The 25,498-nt window shown below is 42.5% G+C and overlaps 3 protein-coding genes, 1 long non-coding RNA gene and 1 other non-coding gene across 5 annotated transcripts in view; 3 read left to right on the forward strand and 2 right to left on the reverse strand.

Moving 5' to 3' along the window:
• Nucleotides 1-2,664: 2,664 nt before the first annotated feature.
• trnaa-agc lies at nt 2,665-2,737 on the reverse strand. Its single transcript has one exon. It is a non-coding gene; the product is annotated as a tRNA-Ala (tRNA).
• Nucleotides 2,738-3,604: 867 nt separating this feature from the next.
• Nucleotides 3,605-25,498, reverse strand: part of LOC121531834 — a 34,399-nt gene continuing 12,505 nt past the window's right edge. Inside the window, exon 3 of the long non-coding RNA XR_005994201.2 lies at nt 3,605-4,189. This is a non-coding gene — a long non-coding RNA (uncharacterized LOC121531834). The remainder of the gene's footprint in view (nt 4,190-25,498) is intronic.
• LOC121531812 (ras-related protein Rap-2c) lies at nt 4,450-9,868 on the forward strand. Its single transcript, XM_041837291.2, has 3 exons — nt 4,450-5,616; nt 7,686-8,004; nt 8,756-9,868. Exons 1-2 carry the CDS (start codon nt 5,344-5,346, stop codon nt 7,962-7,964), a joined length of 552 nt encoding a protein of 183 aa, XP_041693225.1. The 5' UTR covers nt 4,450-5,343; the 3' UTR covers nt 7,965-8,004; nt 8,756-9,868.
• Nucleotides 13,445-15,214, forward strand: zgc:92907 (uncharacterized protein LOC436733 homolog). Its single transcript, XM_041837302.2, has 4 exons — nt 13,445-13,789; nt 13,938-14,100; nt 14,212-14,350; nt 14,504-15,214. Exons 1-4 carry the CDS (start codon nt 13,709-13,711, stop codon nt 14,613-14,615), a joined length of 495 nt encoding a protein of 164 aa, XP_041693236.1. The 5' UTR covers nt 13,445-13,708; the 3' UTR covers nt 14,616-15,214.
• Nucleotides 20,520-23,434, forward strand: LOC121531825 (uncharacterized protein CXorf65 homolog). Its single transcript, XM_041837313.2, has 4 exons — nt 20,520-20,721; nt 20,851-20,919; nt 22,584-22,696; nt 22,829-23,434. The coding sequence occupies exons 1-4, from the start codon at nt 20,520-20,522 to the stop codon at nt 22,916-22,918; spliced, it is 474 nt and encodes a 157-aa protein (XP_041693247.1). The 3' UTR covers nt 22,919-23,434.

Consider the following 25,498-nt stretch of genomic DNA (forward strand, 5'->3'; position numbering starts at 1 on the left):
CTTTAGCCCCACCCATCTCTTTAAGGATTCACATGTGAGGCTATGCACTAAACAACCAAAGACTTCAAGACTAAAGGCTGGCTTATACTACGGGTGTGTTCGTAAATTTAATCTTGAGTGCCAGAGTGTGCTCAGAGAGTTGTCAGATTGGCCTTTTGTAAATTCAGAGCGTTTCGCTCTCAGAGCATTCAGAGCGCACACTGGACGCTCTGGCCGAAAAGTAGGGTTGATCCGACCGTTCTGACCTAACAACAGCAGTCAAGCACCCAAGCTAACTGGCTAACGTTGGCTAGCTTGCTAGCTACTTCCAGACACAAATGAGAGAACAGCTCATTCTGACCATTTTACTAGCCCTAGCAGAGCTGGTTAGGCTGGTTTTATGTTATCCAGAGCATTGGTGACAATTTAATTACGTTTTTTTGCCAATGTTTACTGACACGGGCCATATTCAACGGGTGTTGAGCGTTCGTAAATTTGTCAGTTATTCTGCACTCTGGCACACTCAGACGAGAGTGCTCTGAAATCGGAGTAGATAGCCAGAGCGAATTTACCAGATACGTCTATCGACAGTCGTCGCAGTGACATCATAAACATTCTATTGAAATAGTTACTTGCATAGTGGAGTCTTTTGTTTAGACATGTAGCTAGCTAGCTAAACAATGAACCATAATCCCAACTCATAACGTTACTACCCTGCATGAATCTGCAGGTAGCTAACCAACCAGGTTCAATGTTAGCTAGCTACCATTAGGCTTAACTAGCAATGCAAATGGCTCTGAGATACGAATAATATTACTACACAGATCATACAAGTAATGTTAGCTAGCTAGCCAGCCAGCTAATGTTTGCTAGCTAGCTAACAGTTCACTTTAACTTGAAATGAAAACGACCTTCTGACAAAATTAGAAATGTGTAATATCTGAAATGTAGCTAGCTAGATTCTCTAACCTGTACACATGGATGGACACTTCTCCCTCTCTGTCATGGATGCCATGGTTGCCCTTAGTTTTAAGATGTAATCCGGAGACAGGTGTTTTATACAACAGCCTTCTGTGTGTTCTCTTTTCGACTCCGTCTGCATATTTGCAATCAAACGGCAGAATTTTCTCCATCGCCTTAGCTATCATACTCTTATTCCACTGATTACAAAACTTGGTCCTCCAGAAAGTGGAGAGCAATACTTATGCAGCGCTACTACGTGATATCTTTCAAAAAAGGATTACCTACACATACTGACCAACTCGTATTATAGACAGAAACGTGCTACATGGCAGACCAATCCAAACTCATCTCTCGGCATGTCCAACCCACTCATTATCTCAGCCAATCATGGCTAGAGGGAAGGTTGCTGTCTTTTTCGGTGGCTAAACCAACTAGGCTCGTAATTTAACTATTTTATTCGTATTTACAGATGGCATACAAGTTTGTTATTAAGGCACATGAAAGTTCACATATTCCAGAAGGCATTTCTGCCAAAAAAATGCATTTAGATTTTTAAAAAAAAGTTTATGTTCAAAAAATGTCGCGCTTGTGAAGTAGTGACGCGCGACACGCCTAGTTTCCTGAAACGAGTCACATATCGCAAGCCCATAATAAGTCAATAGGGCTAACTGACTAGCCTCTGTAGCTCAATTGGTAGAGCATGGCGCTTGTAACGCCAGGGTAGTGGGTTTGATCCCCGGGACCACCCATACGTAAAAAATGTATGCACACATGACTGTAAGTCGCTTTGGATAAAAGCGTCTGCTAAATGGCATATTATATTAGTACTGTTAGCTAGCCAGATAGCCACGAATAATTGTTAGCTAGCTACTGTACCCACGAATAATTTACAACTTTCTTGCATAATATTAGTTCTAGGTCATTTTTTCCTGTTTAACTAGCTGGCTAGCTAAATTATTACGATTTACATATCTAGTTGATAATTATTAAGTAAAACGTTTGCTTTGTGTATATCTTGTTTCATCTATTGTTGCCATTGTCCTGGCTGGAAGAAGGTTCAGTGAATGGGGAGGTGAAGCGTGAGGTAATACAGTAGGGGGGATGCGAGTGCTTCTCAAATGTATTGTTTTATGCATTCTCCACACTCTCGTCGTCACAAGAACATACTCAAGAGAACGTAGTCTGAGAATGCACTCGAAGCATGAGAGTGTGGAGCATAGTAGTATGCATATTGAGAAACATCCCTAGAGTTTGAAAGCTACAACCCCCCCACCCACTCTGTATGCATATTGAGAAACACCCCTAGAGTTTGAGAGCTACAACCCCCCCCCCCCCCACCCACCCAGTAATTTTCGAACTGTCCCTAAATAATCCTATTAAAACACTGCATGAGAAATATGTCTGAAACTCAAAACAATTGACAGTACAGGGTATAAAACACTACTTAGCCGAATATGCTATTAACAGCCATCATAGCATTGCCTACCGATAGGCCTATTTTGATTACTATTTCAATTCGTCACCACGCTCTACCGTCTACTGGTGTTTCCCAACTGCCGTCCTCGAGTACCCCCAACACACAGACTAAGATAAACATTTACATTTTAGCCCCGGACAAGCACACCTGAATCAACTTGTTAACTAATCCTTCGATTAGTTGAATCAGGTGTGTTGGTCCAGAGCTACAACAATAATGTGTGCTGACTGAATCGACTAAATAATTGGAGGATGCGGGCATCGATCCCGCTACCTCTCGCATGCTAAGCGAGCGCTCTACCATTTGAGCTAATCCCCCTGTGACGGAAATAAGAAGTATGAGATCTCAATGACGGCACTGCCAAATCCCTCGTCAACTAGAAAGGGTCATTTTTATGAATAAAAAGTATGCTCGCTTCAACTGTCTAAATGTATTTTTCATGGTAGTTCAGTAAGCCTAGTGGTAAAAATAGTTGTATTGTATTGTTTGTGAGTTTTGTGTGTTATATAGCAGAACAACCTGTGAGTCTGGAGTTCCCCCTGCTGGCTGTCTGTGGAATAAGATCAGGATCAGCTCGTGGGGAAATGAATGTATGTAGCCCGAACAGCCACTAATGTTCACTGTTTTCCTGTCTTTTGTCGTTCTAGTGCTCACTTGGTCTCAGTGGATTGGTCCAAGGCCTTTCTACAGTAAACAGAGGAGAGGACAACCTTTCAGTAGAATAGATTGAGAGTCACAGCTCCCAACATTTACTAACAAATTAACAGCTACTAAATGAAAGATCTGTCTCATAAACTACACATGTGCCTACATATGATAACGAAAGTTGATTTTTGCATCACCCCAAGCGACCATAGAATGTGTCCCTTTAATTTAAGCAATGATTAGGTGGTTTGGTGGGATTTTTTTAATTCCAGTGTGTTTCTGCTTGCCACAACAAAGGCAAAAGAGAGAACGAACTGGCACACAGACTAAGATATTATAACCTGTTTAGAAGTGGAAAGAAGGCTGTCCATCATATCTCAAAGCCATTATGACCAGGGCTCCTCCTCCACTGTAGGATAAATAATAATAATAATAATAATAATGATTTATTCTATATAGCACTTTTCATTACACACAGAATCTCAAAGTCGTGTTAAAAACAAAAATAAATTCAAGGTGATCTGATACATACTTGGCCGATGGCTTCCACAGCTTCAGATGATAATAATAAGATGGAGAGTGATGGAGTCTGTAGTTAGAGATGAGTTGAGTTGAGGCAGTAAGGCAGTTCACTTCAGACATTTAGCTTGCACTTGTATGTGCTAGAGAACTGTGCTACAAGCCCATTATTTTCACCATGTATAAATATATAGACAGAGATACATGTATGACTCCTGTTATTTTTGTTTTACCTTTTAATAAAGCACTTAAATGTTGATCTCTCTTAATGGTTCATGAGTAATTTGGTATTGTTAGTGTTTTTTAAATTGTAAAATGAGAAAGACAATGTAGCAGTGTGTGTCTGTGTCCCTGTCCGAAGTTAAGTTTCACTTGTGTGGTCATCTGGGTATCTGTTTTGGTTTGTCCACTAGCCCATTGACTACCTCTGTAGCATGGGTGATACGTTGATTAACAGAGGTCAACCCTAGACCTTACAGTCATCAACAACAACAAAAATAAGAGTCCTGAGCAAAAGTATCCAGAAAAAGAGGTCCAAAAAAAGCAGAGGAGAACATACATTCACATCAATGTTTGGAGTCTCCCATTCCACCTGCTGGGGAAAAGCTGAAACACACACACAAAATATATGACATATCAGACAAATTATTTCTTGCCAATAACATATAATATAGTTTCTGTAAATAGCGCACTAAATTTTGAAACGGAATCCTGAAAGTTCCATTCTATGCAGCACATTTCTATGTGCAATTTATAAACCTTCTAACGTTGTGATCTACTGTCCCGCCTGAAGTTATAGTTTAACCAATGGGAATGCCAATAGCTCTTCAAGGTGACCAATTAAATTGCACATTCCCCACCATGGTCCTTCCTTGACATTATGGCCTGCATTTTGGACTGTCACGTAGCGTTTTAATGTCCCTGCTTAGGACTTGAACATATATAGTATTCGCACCAACAAATTTGGTACTCCCTCATTTGATAGATTTGGAAAGAAAATACGAGTTGCTAACTTACTCGGTTCCACAAGACATTACAGCTCAGTGGTGGGCGCGAGGGTGAGGCAGTACCAGTCGGGAGAGGCCGTGAGGACGACATTAGGGAAGGGAGTGGGAGGTCTTCCACCGACTCATCCTAAACCGCAAGCAGTGTACTGTGGACAACATTGTACTGAAACTCCAACCCGAGGTTCCTAGACGCTATCTGGCTGCTAAGTGCAGCCCGCTCGGGATAAGGCCAGACGTTGGAATTGCGCTTTTGCGACACCGGTATGGTTTATGATGTGGTAGTATGTGAGCGAGACACATTCACATGCTCTCCAAAAATGGACACAATAGGAAATCATTCTTATATTGTGCATCTTAGCTAGTTAGCCACCAAGTCAGCTAATGCACAGTTTTGGGGCAGATTACTGATAGCAGCAACTGCCCATATTAGTGTCAAGGTATGTTTACTGTCTGTGTAGGATTTGGCATAAGAAGGCTCCTTTTCAAGAGCGAGCATGGAGGGGCGTTGTGGATTTAGCCAACTTTGCTAGCTAGCTAACTCAGTCCAAGACATCTATTTTTAACCAGATTGGTGGTTGTTTTAACTAGTTGCATGTTTGTCAATTGTAAAGCATACATGTTAACATTTTAACAGAGAGGTTGACTTGTTAGTTTACAGAGGAGTGCTTTCAAGGTTTGCTTGATTAATGTTGTCAAAGGATATAACAATCCAGCTAGCCAGCTAAGTAGCCCGGGTCAAGCTCGTGCACCCTAATGAAGGAGTACAAAGTGGTTGTGTTGGGAAGCGGCGGCGTTGGCAAGTCCGCGCTGACTGTCCAGTTTGTCACGGGCACGTTCATCGAGAAATATGACCCTACAATTGAGGACTTCTATCGGAAAGAGATTGAAGTGGACTCGTCGCCTTCGGTGTTGGAGATCCTTGACACGGCAGGGACAGAACAGTTCGCCTCCATGAGAGACCTGTACATCAAGAACGGCCAGGGTTTCATACTTGTCTACAGTCTCGTCAACCAACAGTCATTTCAGGTAAAGGCCCTTACTACCTGTTGTTACCAATACCTGCCCACATGTCAATGAGTTTACATCTTGATAGCCTCACCAGCTATCAAGATGCACTGTAGCCATGTTTTAAATGGGCCTACTGAGCAATCCCAGTTGTCTAGATATAATTTCGAGTCCTAACCCCATTGTTGACAAAGTACATTTACATTTTAGTCATTTAGCAGACGCTCTTATCCAGAGCAACTTACAGTTAGTGAGTACATACATCATTTTTTTTATTTTTCATACTGGCCCCCCGTGGGAATCGAACCCACAACCTTGGCGTTACAAACGCCATGCTCTACCAACGGAGCTACATCCCTGTAGGAACCAATTGGAGAGATCCTGCCATAGCCTTAATCTCTACAACTATGGGCCAAGTCCAAAATTGTATAAACTCAACAGGTTGGAAGAAGGGCCAATGGGCTGCTACTTAACCCATTGATATACAGTACCAGTCAAACGTTTGGACACACCTACTCATTCCAGGTTTTTCCATTATTTTTACTATTGTAGAATAATAGTGAAGACATCAAAAATATGAAATAACACATGTGGAATCATGTAGTAACCAAAAAAGTGTTAAACAATTTGAGATTCTTCGAAGTAGCCACCCTTTGTCTTGATGACAGCTTTGCACACTCTTGGCATTCTCTCAACCAGCTTCATGAGGTAGTCACCTGGAATGCATTTCAATTAACAGGTGTGCCTTGTTAAAAGTTAATTTGAGGAGTTTATTTCCTTCTTAATGCGTTTGAGCCAAACGCATGTGTTGTGACAAGGTAGGGGGTGGTATACAGAAGATAGCCCTATTTGGTAAAAGACCAAGTCCATATTATGGCAAGAACAGCTCAAATAAGCAAAGAGAAACGACAGTCCATCATTACTTTTAAGACATGAAGGTAAGTCAATACGGAACATTTCAAGAACTTTGAAAGTTTCTTCAAGTGCAGTCGCAAAAACCATCAAGCGCTATGATGAAACTGGCTCTCATGAGGACCGCCACAGGAATGGAAGACCCAGAGTTACCTCTGCTGCAGAGGATAAGTTAATTAGTTACAGAAATTGCAGCCCAAATAAATGCTTCAGAGTTCAAGTAACAGACACATCTCAACATCAACTGTTCAGAGGAGACTGTGAATCAGGCCTTCGTGGTCGAATTCCTGCAAAGAAACCACCACTAAAGGACACCAATAAGAAGAAGAGACTTGCTTGGGTCAAGAAACACGAGCAATGGACATTAGACCGGTGTAAATCTGTCCTTTGGTCTGATGAGTCCAAATTTGAGATTTTTGGTTCCAACCGCCGTGTCTTTGTGAGACATAGTAGGTGAACGGATGATCTCCGCGTGTGGTTCCCACCGGGAAGCATGGAGGAGGTGGTGTTATGGTGTGGGGGTGCTTTGCTGGTGACACTGTCAGTGATTTATTTAGAATTCAAGGCACACTTAACCAGCATGGCTACCACAGCATTCTGCAGCGATACGCCATCCCATCTGGTTTGCGCTTAGTGGGACTATCATTTGTTTTTCAACAGGACCCAACACACCTCCAGGCTGTGTAAGGGCTATTTGACCAAGGAGGGTGATGGAGTGCTGCATCAGATGACCTGGCCTCCACAATCACCCGACCTCAACCCAATTGAGATGGTTTGGGATGAGTTGGACCGCAGAGTGAAGGAAAAGCAGCCAACAAGTGCTCAGCATATGTGGGAACTCCTTCAAGACTGTTGGAAAAGTATTCCAGGTGAAGCTGGTTGAGAGAATGCCAAGAGTGTGCAAAGCTGTCATCAAGGCAAAGGGTGGCTACTTTGAAGAATCTCAAATATATTTTGATTTGTTTAACACTTTTTTTGGTTACATGATTCCATATGTTATTTCATAGTTTGTCTTCACTATTATTATACAATGTAGAAAATGACAAACCCTTGAATGAGTAGGTGTGTCCAAACTTTTGACTGGTACTGTACATCGAAGAGCTATGCAGCAATAACTGTTCCACAAACGTTTTCCCACAGTTCCTGAGAATATCCTTTCTATCCATCCCTAACTCCAGGACATTAGGCCGATGCGAGACCAGATAGTGCGGGTGAAGCGCTTTGAGAAGGTGCCACTGATCCTGGTGGGCAACAAGGTGGACCTGGAGTCTGAGAGGGAGGTTGCGGGTGCAGACGGCCGTGCCCTGGCTCAGGAGTGGGGCTGCCCCTTCATCGAGACCTCGGCCAAGAGCAAGACCATGGTGGACGAGCTGTTTGCTGAGATCGTCCGTCAGATGAACTATGCCACGCTGCCAGAGAAACAGGAGCAGTGCTGCACGGCCTGTGTGGTGCAGTAAGGGAGTAGGGGACACTGTCCTCTCCACAACTCTCCCCCAGGTAAGAGGCTGAAGCACTACACTTCACCCTCCACACACGTAGTAATACTAAGAAGTGAAAATGCACACTGATAGGCTTTTCACTGACAACAGGCAAGAATTCACAGGTTGTCAAAAGACTTATGGGCATGGATAGCAGCAGTGTAGAGTTCGTAATGCGTGTACAAAAATGTGCATGCGGAGGCAGGGAGATGAGAGGATCAGGGGTGGCACAAAGGGAACGAAATGACAGCTGTTAGAAGAAGCAGACAGGGAAAGGGTTTGCTGCACGGACTGATAAAACCGTTGGTTTAGCCTGTTATGATTAGATCAGACAAAGAATGTGGCGTGAAGAAGCCAACTGTCTAAGCAGTGAGCACAGGGGTGGAAAAGAGGAGTGAGAGAAGTGAATGGTAATGTACAAGCAGAGAGATGAGACCTATGAGCAAGAGGGCAGATCCCAGACAAAGGAAAAGGAAAACGCAACATCCTGAAATATAAATTGATGTTCCAAAACAGGAAGCAGATTTTCTTCACTGTGAACTACCTTCCCCACACATACAGTAGACACACATAAACATTGAGGTATTGGTCATTGTAACTGGGTTTCACAGTTTACATATTGATGAAATGCAAATGTCCTTAATTGTAAAGGTGGTAATTACTTAAATATTAATATCCTCATACCTACGAGTGTCTCAACACCTATTGTCTTCAGTCTTTCCTCTACTCTCAGTAACACAGTACTTTTTTCTTTTTCCATTGTTGTAAAGTTCCTGTTTTGATGACCTATGACCCCAGGAACCACTTCAGCTCCATCACAGCTTCTGACCTCTCCAGCTGGCAGTGTTACCTACCAGAGGGCAGATTCTTGTCGGTTCATAAACCAATTCAAGGGAGTCTTGAGCCTGCCCAACCTTTGATATCTTGACTGTGGAACACATTCACCTGCAGACTCACTGGCCTTCATGGTGAAGGCCCAGGGAATAACTACTTTTCAGTGTGTATAGGACAGATTTACAGGAATGAGGATGAAGGGTTGTCTATGGATTTCTATTTTCTCATTTGGGGTTGGGGAGTGCTAGAGCAATGGGCAAATAATCTGCTCGGGACCACAGCGTCCCTTTTGAAGCTGCTCAGTCATTATATCACCAAGTTTTACTTTGTACTTTTATCGGTTTATTAAATCTGGTATATCATTTTGAAGTGATAACAATAATGCAGGTTTGGGCCTCGGGCCAGAATTCAATCAAAACATGGTAATTATATGATTGCTGTGCTCTACAGCAGTGTTTACCAAAATACCTGATTCAAGTCATTAGCTAGGTTTCCATCCAATGGCGACAGATTTTCAGAATAATATTGTAAAATATGCATAAAGGAAATATGTGCATTTCCCCACCAGTGGTGTTTCCATCAAATGGACTTGTTGCAGATAAAAATCAGTTTGTGATGACCGTTTTCATGTACCGAATAAAAATCTAAAGTTCAATGTGTTAGTTTTGTCACACACTATTGTGTTAAATAGAAGATGTGCCAACTCTGGTCTTGGCACGTGTGCTCTAGCCAACCGCCTGCAGAGATAGTTCCGGTAGGCTAGTCTACATGATGAGATTATTATGGATAAGAACAAAAATATTTGTATATGTCAAGCATCGATCATCATGTCACCAGAATCAGACCCTTGATAGTTATTGGAAAGGAACATCAAGATCACCGTGCACTTTCACCCCCCGTGACCTTCATACATTATTTAATCTGTCACCTAATAAACTGCGTGGTAGTTGGAGGACCACATCATCGCGTGACTCAAGTTTACTTCGATATTATGGTTATATCAATATTTGCGCATAAAGGAATTCCACCGCCACTTCTCGCATAATACATTTTAGACAAAAAGATCCCACCGTGTCGAACGAACAAATTATCTGTCTGCATTTATAAAATTGTACCGAAACTTCCTGTTTCCATCACAGCTGTCGTGATTTTTTTTATACAGTATGATTTTACTCGCAAAAACTGTGGATGGAAACATGGTTAGTGAGGGCTTAATGATTAGTTGACTGGAGTTGGGAAACAATGCTTTACAGGGCCTAAAACCAACTGTATGGTGGTCATAGAAGCAGCCCAATTTTCAATTATTTCGACGGGCCTGATTCTGGTGACATGATGATCAATTTGCCCCCAAGCATGAGACGTTCACGTTGAGATGACTGAAGAGCACATCCATGGTTGTTTTCTGATTACCGCTGTGTGGTTGCTTGAGATACAGGTTCCTCAGTCATTTGGATGATGACTGTGTTAGATGGTTTGATCAAATTCTGGCCCTAAACTAACTTTTACATTATATTATGATTTTTTAAAAAGTTTTTCTCATAACCTATTTATTAAAATATCTAATTGCATTGTTAGCCAATTATCAAAGTTTTCTTTTATACTTGCTTTTGGTTTTGCGACTTTACAGTGTCGTTTTAATTTTTAATTTTTAAGTTGAGTATTAACACAGCCTTAAATGATTTCAGTCTTACGTTGGTTTCTGTGTGGTTATTCAGTCTCATACGTTCATCTCTTCAACACAATTACTGTCATGTAGTACAAATCTGATACTAAGATAGGACACTGACCTCATCATGTGGTCACAAGTTTGGTATCCTGATTCAAATGGTCTTACATTTCTGGTTTAGACTGTTCATTACAGACTGTGATAAACACTATACAGCTCTGGAAAAAATTAAGAGACCACTGCAAAATTATCAGTTTCTCTGGTTTTACTATTTATAGGTATGTGTTTGGGTAAAAATAAATGTTTTGTTTTATTCTATAAACTGACAACATTTCTCCCAAATACCAAATAAAATATTGTCATTTATTTGCAGAAAATGACAAATGGTCAAAATAACAAAGAAGATGCAGTGTTGTCAGACCTCGAATAATGCAAAGAAAATAAGTTCATGTTCATTTTTAAACAACACAATACTAATGTTTTAACTTAGGAAGAGTTCAGAAATCAATATTTGGTAGAATAACCCTGATTTTCAATCACAGCTTTCATGAGTCTTGGCATGCTCTCCACCAGTCTTTCACATTGATGTTGGTTGACTTTATGCCACTCCTTGGTCAAAAATTCAAGCGCCTCGGCTTTGTTTGATGGCTTGTGACCATCCATCTTTCTCTTGATCACATTCCAGAAGTTTTCAATGGGGTTCAGGTCTGGAGATTGTGCTGACCATGACAGGGTCTTGATCTGGTGGTCCTCCATCCACACCTTGATTGACCTGGCTGTGTGGCATGGCGCATTGTCCTGCTGGAAAAACCAATCCTCAGAGTTGGGGAACAATGTCAGAGCAAAAGGAAGCAAATTTTCTTCCAGGACAACCTTGTACATGGCTTGATTAATGCGTCCTTCACAAAGACAAATCTGCCCGATTCCAGCCTTGCTGAAGCGCCCCCAGATCATCACCGATCCTCCACCAAATTTCACAGTGGGTGCGAGACACTGTGGCTTGTAGGCCTCTCCAGGTCTCCGTCTAACCATCAGACAACCAGGTGTTGGGCAAAGCTGAAAATTGGACTCATCAGAGAAGTTGACCTTACTCCAGTTCTCTACGGTCCAATCCTTATGGTATTTTGCAAACCTCAGCCTGGCTCTTCTTTGCTTCTCATTGATGAAGGGCTTTTTTCTAGCTTGGCACGACTTCAGCCCTGCCCTTAGGAGCCTGTTTCGAACCGTCCTCGCCGTGCACTTCACCCCAGCTGCCGTTTGCCATTCTTTTTGTAGGTCACTTGATGTCATCCTACGGTTGTTGAGTGACATTCGAATGAGTTGGCGGTCATCCCAGTCAGTAGAGTCGTTTTCGCCCTCTGCCGGTCTGTAGCTTTGTTGTCCCCAATGCCTGCTGCTTGAACTTGTTCTTATGAACCGCCATCATTGAAATTTTAAGGATGGAAGCAACCTGACACTCACTGTATCCTTCTGCCAGTAAAGCCAGAATTTAACCCTTCTTTTCCTCACTCAAAACGTTCCTTTTCAACTCTTTTGGCATGGTCATAGTTATTTTTTTATTAATTTTACTTTTGAGGCACTATTAGCACTGTTTTTGCCATTGAGCTGGTCCTATTGCAAGAGGATAGTGATGACCACAGCAGTGGTTTTTATACTTTTCCTCGTTAAATAAGATTTGGTTCAGGTGATCACCTAATCAGTACCTAATTCAGTAGAATGAGGTGTGCCTGTGTTGGAATTCAACAGACACTGGAATGGAATGGCTGTCATACATGTAGAGATGCTGATTTAAGAAAAATGTGCAGTGGTCTCTTAATTTTTTCCAGAGCTGTATATAGAATATTGTTTCCTACTTCACATCAAATGTAAATCACTTCATGCAAAGTGCTGTCCTTCCTTCCACTGCACATAATGAGAACTGGCACAATATTCATATGACCCAACTCGAGTGGCCTTGAGGTTGGGCCATTCTGAATATGGTGTAGAACAGATATGAGTTTCTGTCATGTAGAAAGAATAGTCTGTTCTATATAATATATTTATATCTGCAACGTTGAATGTGTTGCACATAGTAAGGCCAAATACTGTCACACAATCAGCCACAAGAGGGCAGCATTCTCTACATTATTTGAAAGCAGATGTTAATCTATAGATCTGGGGGCTTTTTTAAAGTATCTCAAACCACGTTTCCATCCACAGATTTTATGCGACAAGTCATATTGTATTCAACAAAATCACGACAGCTGTGATGGAAACAGGAAGTTTCGGTGTAATTGTATAAATGCCGACAGATAATTTGTTCGTTCAACATGTTGGGATCTTTTTGTGTCGTAAAATCAATTTGCGGGAAATGGCGGTGGAAACGCCTTTATGCGCAAATATTGATATAATCATCTCGAAAATGCGATGATATGGCGTGTGGTCCTCCCACTACTACTCGGGAAACCATACACTTTATTAGGTTACAGATGAACTTCACAGGGTGGTGAAAGTGCACGGTGATGAGTTTGATACTGCCTTCCAATAGATCGAGGGTCTTATTCTGGTGACATGATGGTCGATGCTTGACTGCCGTTTGACAGATAAAAAATATTCTCGCGTTTACCCATAATCTCATGTAGTAGACAAAACAACCCGCACTGTATCTGCTAGCTGTTGGCTAGAGCTCACGTGCCAAGATCAGAGTAGGCAACGTTTTCTATTTAACACAACCGTTTTTGTCTTTCAACTATCGGTAGAGTTGAAAATGCGATGGAAACACATTGAACTTTAGATTTTTATTCGGTACATGAAAAAGTACGTTTTGTGTGCACTATGTCATCATGCAGGGATTTTTATGGGCAACAAATCCGTTTGGTGGAAACACACCACTTGCGGGAAAATGCGCATATTTTATTTATGAAGATTTTAGAATATTCGCATGAAAATCTGTCGCCAATTGAATGGAAACCTAGCTACTGGTTGTATTTTCAAAATGGTCATAGACATACTACTGTTTCTTCAGTAGATCAATACTACCATACTTATTATTCTGAAAAAAATGTCTAGACTGCAGGTACATGTCCAAACCTTTAGGTGGCAGAGTGATGTATTCTTTTGCGGAAAATGCCAAGGAAATGAAAGAAAAACGTGACGTCAGGCTACTGAAACATGTAAACAAACGGGACATCTTTGGTACAAGTACTGCAAATTACATTTGATAACATTAGTTACACGAGTAACCATGAAGAGGGTATTTGTAACTGTAGGAACAACAAGCTTTGATGACCTAATCGAACGTGTTACTTCCCCTGAAGCTGTTCAAGTGAGTATGATCTGTGATGGCTAGTACAGAAGCTAACGTTAGCTAGCTAGCCAACTGTCCTCAAAAACTAGACAATAATAATTTGAGTAGACGTGCCATACCCTCGCATTGTTATATTTCTAGAAAGTTCTTTATCTCTCTCTTGAAGGAGTTGAAAGCCCGCGGCTATCAACATTTGGTCCTGCAGGTCGGACAAGGCTCTATTCTCCCAGATTCAGACAGCTGTCACGAGCTCACGTTAGAGGCCTTTCGATTCAAGGATTCCATCGCTGAAAATATCAGATGTGCCGACCTGGTTATCAGCCATGCTGGTGTGTATCTCTTTTTTAAATAAATTAAACAAACTAGCTAAACTACCATACCATTGTGCTGGTCAATGATGTTGTTTAATTATAATAACATGTCTGGTCTTGTATTTTCAGGGGCAGGTAGTTGTCTGGAGACCCTTGGTGCAGACAAGCCACTGCTAGTGGTGGTCAATGACAAACTTATGGACAATCACCAGCTAGAGCTGGCCAAACAGCTACACCAAGACTCACACCTACTGTACTGCACCCCCAGGTCAGTGTAAATCCTCAACTTGATCATGAGGACTCACACTTTGTCACTGACATATTGTATATGTAGATTTCTGCTAATAAAGTCCTAGAGTTGTCAAACTGTGATTGAAATTTAGTAGGTCAACATACCCTTTTGTCTCAAATTATTTCACAGCACTCTTACTGAGACCCTGAAGACGATGGACCTTGCTGTTCTCTCACCCTTCTTACCTGGACAACCAAAGCATTTTGCCAATTTCCTGGACAAGGCCCTTGGTGTTCAATGATTCCAACGGAGGGCTGTCTCTGAGGTCAACTCAGTGTTCTGTTATGGACTCTGGAGATGTTTGCACTCTTCTTCTTCGTGTGGCTTTCCAGCAGACTAGACAATGTACTGCCTTCCGCAGGTCGGAGTGTGGATTGCACATTTTGGTCACCACCATCTAACCCTGCACCTATACACTATCCCCAAAAACCCACCGCTCCATCCCACTACGTTGGGATGGGAGGATGGAGCCCCTTCTCTCAAAACTTCCTGTAGCTCTTCTGCACTAAAATCTCTCACCCCAAAATATTTCTCTGCTGCTGCAACTACCACATGTCTTCTGTGATTTCCGCTGCATCAGCGCAGTACAGTTGATCACCATGGCTATGATGTTTGCACTCTGAAACTCTCCTCATCTTTGAGATGAACTAGACGTGGGGTTGAGCAGAGGGTAGCCTACATTCTGTTTCCCTCTACGACACCCACAAGCTGGGCAGGACACATTAGAACAGACTGTGACAAAACCACATGATCTTCCCTTATTTTTTCCCGAACTTTCCAATTTCTGATACAATTCTCTCACTTTTTGATGCAAATTAAAGTTGTTACACCTTTCCCATATTCAAGTCATTTAACATATTTTCTTATTAGCTTTATGAACATAGAACTTGGTTGCAATTTGTATCTGTGCTAGAATGGCCATAATTGTATTTATTTATTATTATATATACAGTACCAGTCAAAAGTTTGGACACACCTACTCATTCCAGGGTTTTTCTTTATTTTTACTATTTTCTACATTGTAGAATAATAGTGAAGACATCAAAACTATGAAATAACACATATGGAATCATGTAGTAACCAAAAAAAGTGTTAAACAAATCAAAATATATTTTATATTTGAGATTCTTCAAATAGCCACCCTTTGCCTTGATGACAGCTTTGCACACTCTTGGCATTCTCTTAACCAGCTTCATGAGGTAGTCACCTGGAATGCATTTCAATTAACAGGTGTGCCTTGTTAAAAGTTAATTTGTGGAATTTCTTTCCTTCTTATTGCGTTTGAGCCAATCAGTTGTGTTGTGTTGTGACAAGGTAGGGTTGGTATACAGAAGATAGCCCTATTTGGTAAAAGACCAAGTCCATATTATGGCAAGAACAGCTCAAATAAGCAAAGAGAAACGACAGTCCATCATTACTTTAAGACATGAAGGTCAGTCAATCTGGAAAATTTCAAGAACTTTGAAAGTCTCTTCAAGTGCAGTCGCAAAAACCATTAAGCGCTATGATGAAACTGGCTCTCATGAGGACCGCCACAGGAATGGAAGACCCAGAGTTACCTCTGCTGCAGAGAATAAGTTCATTAGAGTTACCAGCCTCAGAAATTGCAGCCCAAATAAATGCTTCACCTAGTTCAAGTAACAGACACATCTCAACATCAACTGTTCAGAGGAGACCGTGTGAATCAGGCCTTCATGGTCGATCTGCTGCAAATAAAGCACTATTAAAGGACACCAATAAGAAGAAGAGACTTGCTTGGGCCAAGAAACATGAGCAATGGACAATAGACCGGTGGAAATCTGTCCTTTGGTCTGATGAGTCCAAACTCTGTGTCTTTGTGAGACGCAGAGTAGGTGAACGGATGATCTCCGTATGTGTGGTTCCCACCGTGAAGCATGTAGGAGGAGGTGTGATGGTGTGGGGGTGCTTTGCTGGTGACACTGTCTGTGATTTATTTAGAATTCAAGGCAGACTTAACCAGCATGGTTACCACAGCATTCGGCAGCAATACGCCATCTCATCTGGTTTGCACTTAGTGGTACAATCATTTGTTTTTCAACAAGACAATGACCCAACACACCTCCAGGCTGTGTAAGGGCTATTTGACCAAGAAGGAAAGTGATGGAGTGCTGCATCAGATGACCTGGCCTCCAAAATTAATCCTACTTCAACCCAATTGAGATGGTTTGGAATGAGTTGGACCGCAGAGTGAAGGAAAAGCAGCCAACAAGTGCTCAGCATATGTGGGAACTCCTTCAAGACTGTTGGAAAAGCATTCCACGTGAAGCTGGTTGAGAGAATGCCAAGAGTGTGCAAAGCTGTCATCAAGGCAAAGGGTGGCTACTTTGAAGAATCTAAAATATATTTTGATTTGTTAACACTTTTTTGGTTACTACATGATTCCATATGTGTTATTTCATAGTTTTGATGTCTTCACTATTATTCTACAATGTAGAAAATAGTAAAAATAAAGAAAAACCCTTGAATGAGTAGGTGTGTCCAAACTTTTGACTGGTACTGTATATAAAAATGTAAACGCAACATGCAACAATTTTTAAGATTTTACTGAGTTACAGTTCATAGAAGGAAATCAGTCAATTTAAATAAAATCATTAGGCCCTAATTTATGGATTTAACATGACTGGGCAGGGGCGCAGCCATGGAAGGGCATAGGCCCACCCACTGGGGAGCCTGGCCTAGCCAATCAGAATGAGTTATTCCCCACAAAAGGGCTTTATTACAGACAGAAATACTCCTTAGCACACAATTCTCTAAAACAATGTTGGAGGCAGCTTATGGTAGAGAAATTAACATTACATTCTCTGGCAACAGCTCTGTTGGACATTCCTGCAGTCAACATGCCAATTGCACGCTGCCTCAAAACTTGAGACATCTCTGGCATTGTGTTGTGTGACAAAACGGCACATTTTAAAAGTGGCCTTTTATTGTCCCCAGCACAAGGTGCACCTGTGTAATGATCATGCCGTTTAATCAGCTTCTTGATATGCCATGCCTGTCAGGTGGATGAATTATCTTGGCAAAGGAGAAATGCTCACTAACAGGGATGTAAACAAATTTGTGCCCAACATTTTTGAGAAATAAGCTTTTTGTGCTTATGGAACATTTCTGGGATCTTTTATTTCAGCTCATGAAACATGGGACCAACACTTAACATGTTGCGTTTATATTTTTGTTCAGTATAACTACAGTCTACAGAAGCTGAAACATATTCCAAAGAAAATTTAAATCATGTATTGACCCAGAATTTCCATATCGGTGGATCCCTAACTAAAATCTCGGACTGCCCTGTGCCTTGGGCCTCCAAATCACTAAGTCCGCCCCTGTCTGTTAAAAGGTCTGATCTGGCCATGTTCTATTTTAACCAGTTGAAGACAGGCTGATTAGGTATTAGATGCTTGTGGAAGGGGTATATTTTCAACTCGAAATGAGAGGAAAAACAGTAATGGATGTACACTGAGTATACAAAACATTAAGAACACCTGCTCTTTCCATGACATAGACTGACCAGGTGAATCCAGGTGAAAGCTTATTGATGTCACTTGTTAAATCCACTTCAATCAGGGTAGATGAAGGGGAGGAGACGGGTTAAAGAAGGATTTTTACGCCTTGAGACAATTGAAACATGGTTTGTGTATGTGTGCCATTCAGAGGGTGAATGGCAAGACAAAATAGGAAGGTGTTCCTAATGTTTGGTATACTCCGTGTACTGAGTGTAGATACAGTATATTGCAAATCTCATGCTGATTATTTGTTATGAACAGAACAAATTGCAAATATATATAATTTGATACACTATATATACCAAAGTATGTGGACACCCCTTCAAATTAGTGGATTCGGCTGAGTGGTTGCTGACAGGTGTATAAAATCGAGCACACAGCCACGCAATCTCCATAGACAAACATTGGCAGTAGAATGGCCTTACTGAAGAGCTCAGTGACTTTCAACGTGGCACGGTCATAGGATGCCACCTTTCTAACAAGTCAGTTCGTCAAATTTCTGCCCTGCTAGAGCTGCCCCGGTCAACTGTAAGTGCTGTTATTGTGAAGTGGAAACGTCTAGGAGCAACAACGGCTCAGCTGCGAAGTGGAAGGCCACACAAGCTCACAGAACGGGACCGCCGAGTGCTAAAGCGCAAAGTGCTTAAATATCGTCTGTCCTCGGTTGCAACACTCACTACCAAGTTCAAAACTGCCTCTGGAACCAAAGTCAGCACAATAACTGTTCATTGGGAGCTTCATGAAATGGGTTTCCATGGCCGAGCAGCCGCACACAAGCCTAAGATCACCATGCGCAATGCAAAAAGTCGGCTAGAGTGGTGTAAAGCTCGCCGCCATTGGACACTGGAGCAGTGGAAACGCGTTCTCTGGAGTGATGAATCACGCTTCACCATCTGACAGTCCGACGGACAAATCTGGGTTTGGCGGATGCCAGGAGAACGCTACCTGCCCCAATGCATAGTGCCAACTGTAAAGTTTGGTGGAGGAGGAATAATGGTCTGGGGCTGTTTTTAATGGTTTGGGTTAGGCCCGTTAGTTCCAGTAAAGGAACATTTTAACGCTACAGCATACAATTGACATCCTAGACGATTCTTTGCTTCTAACTTTGTGGCAACAGTTTGGGGAAGGCCCTTTCCTGTTTCAGCATGACAATGCCACCGTGCACAAAGCGAGGACCATACAGAAATGGTTTGTTGAGATTGGTGTGGAAGAACTTGACTGGCCTGCACAGATCCCTGACCTGAACCCCATCGAACCCCTTTGGAATTAATTGGAACGCGGACTGCGAGCCAGGCCTAATCGCCCAACATCAGTGCCCGACCTCACTAATGCTCTTGTGGCTGATTGGAAGCAAGTCCCCGCCGCAATGTTCCAACCTCTAGTGGAAAGCCTTCCCAGAAGAGTGGAGGCTGTTATAGCAGCAAAGGGGGACCAACTCCATATTCATGCCCATGATTTTGGAATGAGATGTTCGACGAGCAAGTGTCCACATACTTTTGGTCATTTAGTGTATATTAAATCTGTTTTAGAAGACTTGCTGTATTGCTCATATTTGCTATTGTCTTGATATGGTTGTTATGTTGTCTGTACGTGTGATTCAGCTTGTCGTTCACGAATGACGACACTAGTCAGCACACTGTAATAAGGCTGACATAGGTAGGAGTAGGATTGTGCTCTGGCATCAAAACTAACACCACATCCTGTTCAGACAGAGATTAAGGCAGACAGTAAGCAGGCTCCAAAATAAAAGACCAACAAAAGGAGAAGAAAACATCTCCTTTTGTGTCGCAATTAATATTATGACTTCATAATCATGTATCCAATCCATGGAATGTTTATCAAAAAGCTTTCGTGACTTAGGCTTCTCATTCTCGCGAGGGACTCCGGTATCTCACAGCTTCTTGAATGATGTTCATCTATATTAAACACGGAGGTAAGACCAAAGTCATATTATGAATTCAACTAGTTTCACATTTTATGTTTGCAGTATTAGAAATTGTATTTAAAATAATTTCCTTATTTCTATCCTACCTTTGCAGACAATGATCAGTTTCTGGCCAACACCAACTGCCCTGTGGTTCTCCTGCTGCAGTACATGAGAGCTAAGATGGGCCTGCTGGAGACGGGTGGGAGTTCAGAGGGGGGGTCATCAGGGAGGGTGGGATGGAGGCCTGGAGGGTGATGATGACAGTTTCCTGATTGAAATGCTGCTGTGCCAATGGTCCCTAAGGCCATTGCTCTTACAGGCAAGGGGGGGCTTGAGTCTATCCCAAGTTTAGTGCCACTGTTGTAACTAAGGCAGGGAATGTGGATGGAGAGTGCTGATGTGAGAATCATGGATGTGGTTTGGGGTGCCGAAACGTGTGTGTGGGGGTTCACCGGAGGCTGGCGTTAAATATTTCACACTGCTCAACTCCAATGGTGTCTGCTTACACCTGCTGGGTCCTGCTACACTCACCACTGCTTTAGAGCAAGGCCCAGAGCAAGCTTCCTGCAATAATGATGCTAGCATTACCACTCTCATTAGCACTGACATTAATGGGGCTTGCTGATGAGTGGGTGTGACCATCGCAAGGCTATCAGCTGTAAATCACACACTCAGCCATCTCTAATGGACACCAAGCATGTTATATTCAACCAGTCTTGGTTCTCTCTTCAGATGGATAGATGTCTTAAATGTGTCTATGTGCATGTGTGTTTCAGAGCTGGTGGATCTGTGTGATGACCACGGGGCTCTGAAGCTTCTCTTTCTGTCCCAGCAGCCTCAGGAGAGTGCCAGCCGACTACTTTCTCCCCGCTGCTCCCTCACATTCTGCATTGTTAATCGTGAGTTCTATGAAAGTAGAACCACTAGAGTGGACAAGGCCTCTATGAAACTATTTATAATTGCCGAAAAAGGAGTTTCTATCTATACATGGCTCTTCTTTGTTTTGAAGTATTTGTTTATCTTATCAGGTAACCCAAAGGATGGTGCCTATGTTTCCATTACTCCCTTAGTGGCCAACCCAGACCCTGCACTTCTGGGTAACTATAAACTCTGCTTGTTAATTATGTGTGTGCATTTGCATAAAGTAGTTCATGTGTATCTTCTGTAGGATATACACTGCTCAAAAAAATAAAGGGAACACTTAAACAACACATCCTAGATCTGAATGAATGAAATAATCTTATTAAATACTTTTTTCTTTACATAGTTGAATGTGCTGACAACAAAATCACACAAAAATGATCAATGGAAATCAAATTTATCAACCCATGGAGGTCTGGATTTGGAGTCACCCTCAAAATTAAAGTGGAAAACCACACTACAGGCTGATCCAACTTTGATGTAATGTCCTTAAAACAAGTCAAAATGAGGCTCAGTAGTGTGTGTGGCCTCCACCCCTACAACGCCTGGGCATGCTCCTGATGAGGTGGCGGATGGTCTCCTGAGGGATCTCCTCCCAGACCTGGACTAAAGCATCCGCCAACTCCTGGACAGTCTGTGGTGCAACGTGGCGTTGGTGGATGGAGCGAGACATGATGTCCCAGATGTGCTCAATTGGATTCAGGTCTGGGGAACGGGTGGGCCAGTCCATAGCATCAATGCCATCCTCTTGCAGGAACTGCTGACACACTCCAGCCACATGAGGTCTAGCATTGTCTTGCATTAGGAGGAACCCAGGGCCAACCGCAACAGCATATGGTCACAAGGGGTCTGAGGATCTCATCTCAGTACCTAATGGCAGTCAGGCTACCTCTGGCGAGCACATGGAGGGCTGTGCGGCCCCCCAAAGAAATGGCACCCCACACCATGACTGACCCACCGCCAAACCGGTCATGCTGGAGGATGTTGCAGGCAGCAGAACGTTCTCCACGGCGTCTCCAGACTCTGTCACGTCTGTCTCATGTGCTCAGTGTGAACCTGCTTTCATCTGTGAAGAGCACAGGGCGCCAGTGGCGAATTTGCCAATCTTGGTGTTCTCTGGCAAATGCCAAACGTCCTGCACGGTGTTGGGCTGTAAGCACAACCCCCAACTGTGGACGTCGGGCCCTCATACCACCCTCATGGAGTCTGTTTCTGACCGTTTGAGCAGACACATGCACATTTGTGGCCTGCTGGAGGTCATTTTGCAGGGCTCTGGTAGTGCTCCTCCTGCTCCTCCTTGCACAAAGGCGGAGGTAGCGGTCCTGCTGCTGGGTTGTTGCCCTCCTACGGCCTCCTCCACATCTCCTGATGTACTGGCCTGTCTCCTGTAGCGCCTCCATGCTCTGGACACTACGCTGACAGACACAGCAAACCTTCTTGCCACAGCTCGCATTGATGTGCCATCCTGGATGAGCTGCACTACCTGAGCCACTTGTGTGGGTTGTAGACTCTGTCTCATGCTACCACTAGAGTGAAAGCACCGCCAGCATTCAAAAGTGACCAAAACATCAGCCAGGAAGCATAGGAACTGAGAAGTGGTCTGTGGTCACCACCTGCAGAACCACTTCTTTATTGGGGGTGTCTTGCTAATTGCCTATAATTTCCACCTGTTGTCTATTCCATTTGCACAACAGCATGTGAAATGTAATGACAGAAGTGTGATTGACTTGGAGTTACATTGTGTTGTTTAAGTGTTCCCTTTATTATTTTGAGCAGTGTATTTGTTTACCCTAGGTCTTAGTGTGTGTCTATATGTTGTACCTGTTTGTTTGTGTTTTAGAGAGCCTGCAGACTCAGACTGACAGCCTGGAGAGGGCTCGTCTCAGACAGCTCCGCTCTCAGAAGGACCGCAGAGCCAAAGAGGCGCCCACTCAGACTCAACCCACACAGACCGTGAGTGTGTGTGCATGTGTGTCTATGTGCTCCATCAATTACTTGGGCATATAGAAGTTTAAAACAAAAATATAAGTCTTAGAAGTGTTTTTATTTTATTTTTGTACCCAACTTTTGTGCTGTGTCCCAAAGGCTAAGAGCCGTGGCCGTGCGGTACATATGGACGCCCCTGACGACGAACCCTCCAATCGCCGGACTGGAGGCAGGAGGAGCAGGAACTGAGAGAACCTATCAATTTTACAATCATTTATGTACACATAATGGTGGAAATATGATCAAGTGGACCCTGAGTCTATGTAAGTCTAAGCTAGCCAATAGTCAACAATGTTGAATAATACAGTCGTCGTGAACCCTTCGTGGAACTCTTGATCAACACGACAATCCTGGGATTCTTGTGTTTTCACAATCATACCTAACCAGACCCTGTTATACACTGGATTGTGTAGGGTACATTTCTGGGTTTGATCCTCTTGGTGTACCCCCATTCAGACCAAAGGTAAGTCCTGGGTCTGTATTGCATTGTGGAAGATGCAATGATCATTATCAATGATTTACAGAGAACAAGGTTGTTGTACCAAATATGACCAGAAGGGAGAGATAAGATTCAACAGGTCCAGTGAAGTATTTTTTGTTTGTTTGTTTGTTTAAGCAAGTGTTGTGAGTGCCTATGATGGTGCTGCTAATGTGAATAAATATTCACATTCTTGTCTTTACAGACTTGTCTGGATTAACAATGTTTTTGATCTGTAGTGGGTGCTATAAAAAGCCCTATTATTCATATATACATATATTCTAGAAATCGTATGACTATAGATAGAAATAGAAATCTCTTATCCAATTGTTACACTCCCACGTCTAATACGCTTTAAGTTCTGAAAGGAAGAGAGTTTTAAGATGGTCCCTTGAAATTAAGTGATGTCACTTTCTGCTTCTGTGATTGGTGGGTATGAATACCTGTTTGTTACCAAGCTTTAATCAGTTGGGAAAATTGGATGAAAATAACTTAATTGGGGAAAATATATTTAGAATGGGTGTGAAATCATAACTGAAGCTCTGACATCAGTGTTTATTTTCCAATAGTGAGAGTTTCTTTTTGTCTCTTAATCTTTCTTTTCTTTTCGTCGAGTTGTTATTGCAATAATTATGTGTCTTGCAATATGATCAACATGCACATTTTGCTTTTTGAGGCTTTATCAGATTAATTTTCTTCTTGAAATTCATTCATCTTGACCAGTGAGTGAACTTTAAATTAGGGGTGGTATGTTCAGACTAACTGACTGAGGGACTGAGTGGTGTGACAGTGGGCTAACTAACTGAAATGTCTTACAGTGGGCTGACTGACAGAGGGACTGACTGAGTGGTGTGACAGTGGGCTAACTGACTGAGGGACTGACTGAGCTGTCTTACAGCGGGCTGACTGACTGAGGGACTGAGTTGTGTGACAGTGTGCCAGTCCCTCTGCTAAAGGTTTATTTAGCCACCTCTGGTGGGTGGCTTGGCACTGTGAAACAGGAAGTCGTGGGTGAAATGCCAGCAGGTGGTTCCTCCCAGTGTTTGTGGTTTACCATATCTTCTAAGTTATGTACAGGCCTGGATCAGATGGTTTCAACGGCTCCATAGTGTACGTGCCTGGTAACATTTGGCACATTGTTGTTCGTGGGGTGACTGCCTGGGGGATTTTGAGGAAGAGTTACCAGAGTGTGGAGGGTAGCATTACTGCACAGCGGCAGAAGATTATGAAATAACTTGTTCTCTTGCTGCTGGTAGATGGCTATGAGCCAGAGTTTGATTAGTAAAAGATTACTAACTTCCTTCCCTAGAATCACTGGATTCATTTGTTCATGTATGTCTGTGAAAAGCCCATTAACGGCAAGGAACAAAGTCCTTGATTTTGCTTCACCACAGCACCCATTTTGTTGAAGTGCCATCTTTTTCAACTATTTATTCCTAAACTGAAACAAACACCTCAAGAAAGGGAAGAAGGATGCATTTTAGAAGTGTTTTTATAGGGCTACTGTGTCAGGCCATACTATGTAGGCCATTACAGCTGTGTCTTGCAGATGCCCTAACTAACCACTTGCTAAAGACTATAAAATAGGGAAGTAAGTCAGCTGTTGTAAAAAGTTACACTGAGAGTCTAGACGTCATTTAGAAAGATGGAGAGTTGTGACATAGGAAACTCAGAAAGGATGCTCTTTGAGCAACTATTCATCAGTGGTGGAAAAAGTACCCAATTGTCATACTTGAGTAAAAGTAAAGATCAAATCAAATCAAATGTTATTTGCCACATGCGCCGAATACAACAGGTGTAGACCTTACAGTGAAATTCTTACTTACAAGCCCTTAACCAACAATGCAGTTTTAAGAAAAACAAGTGTTAAGTAAAAAATAGATAAGTAAAAAAATAAAAATAATGAAAGAGCAGCAGTAAAATAAAATTACAGTAGGGAGGCTACAGGGGGTACCGGTACAGAGTCAATGTGCGGTAATATGTACATGTAGTTAGAGTTAACGTGACTATGCATAGATAATAAACAGAGTAGCAGCAGCGTAAAAGAGGGGGTGGGGTGGGATGGGGGGACAATGCAAATAGTCCGGGTAGCCATGATTAGCTGTTCAGGAGTCTTATGGCTTGGGGGTAGAATCCGTTAAGATGCCTTTTGGACCTAGATGTGGCGCTCCGGTACCGCTTGCCGTGCGGTAGCAGAGAGAACAGTCTATGACTAGGGTGGCTGGAGTCTTTGACAATTTTTAGGGCCTTCCTCTGACACCGCCTGGTATAGAGGTCCTGGATGGCAGGAA

This window comes from Coregonus clupeaformis, chromosome 2 (genome assembly GCF_020615455.1).
Source record: "Coregonus clupeaformis isolate EN_2021a chromosome 2, ASM2061545v1, whole genome shotgun sequence".
Taxonomy (NCBI): Eukaryota; Metazoa; Chordata; class Actinopteri; order Salmoniformes; family Salmonidae; genus Coregonus; species Coregonus clupeaformis.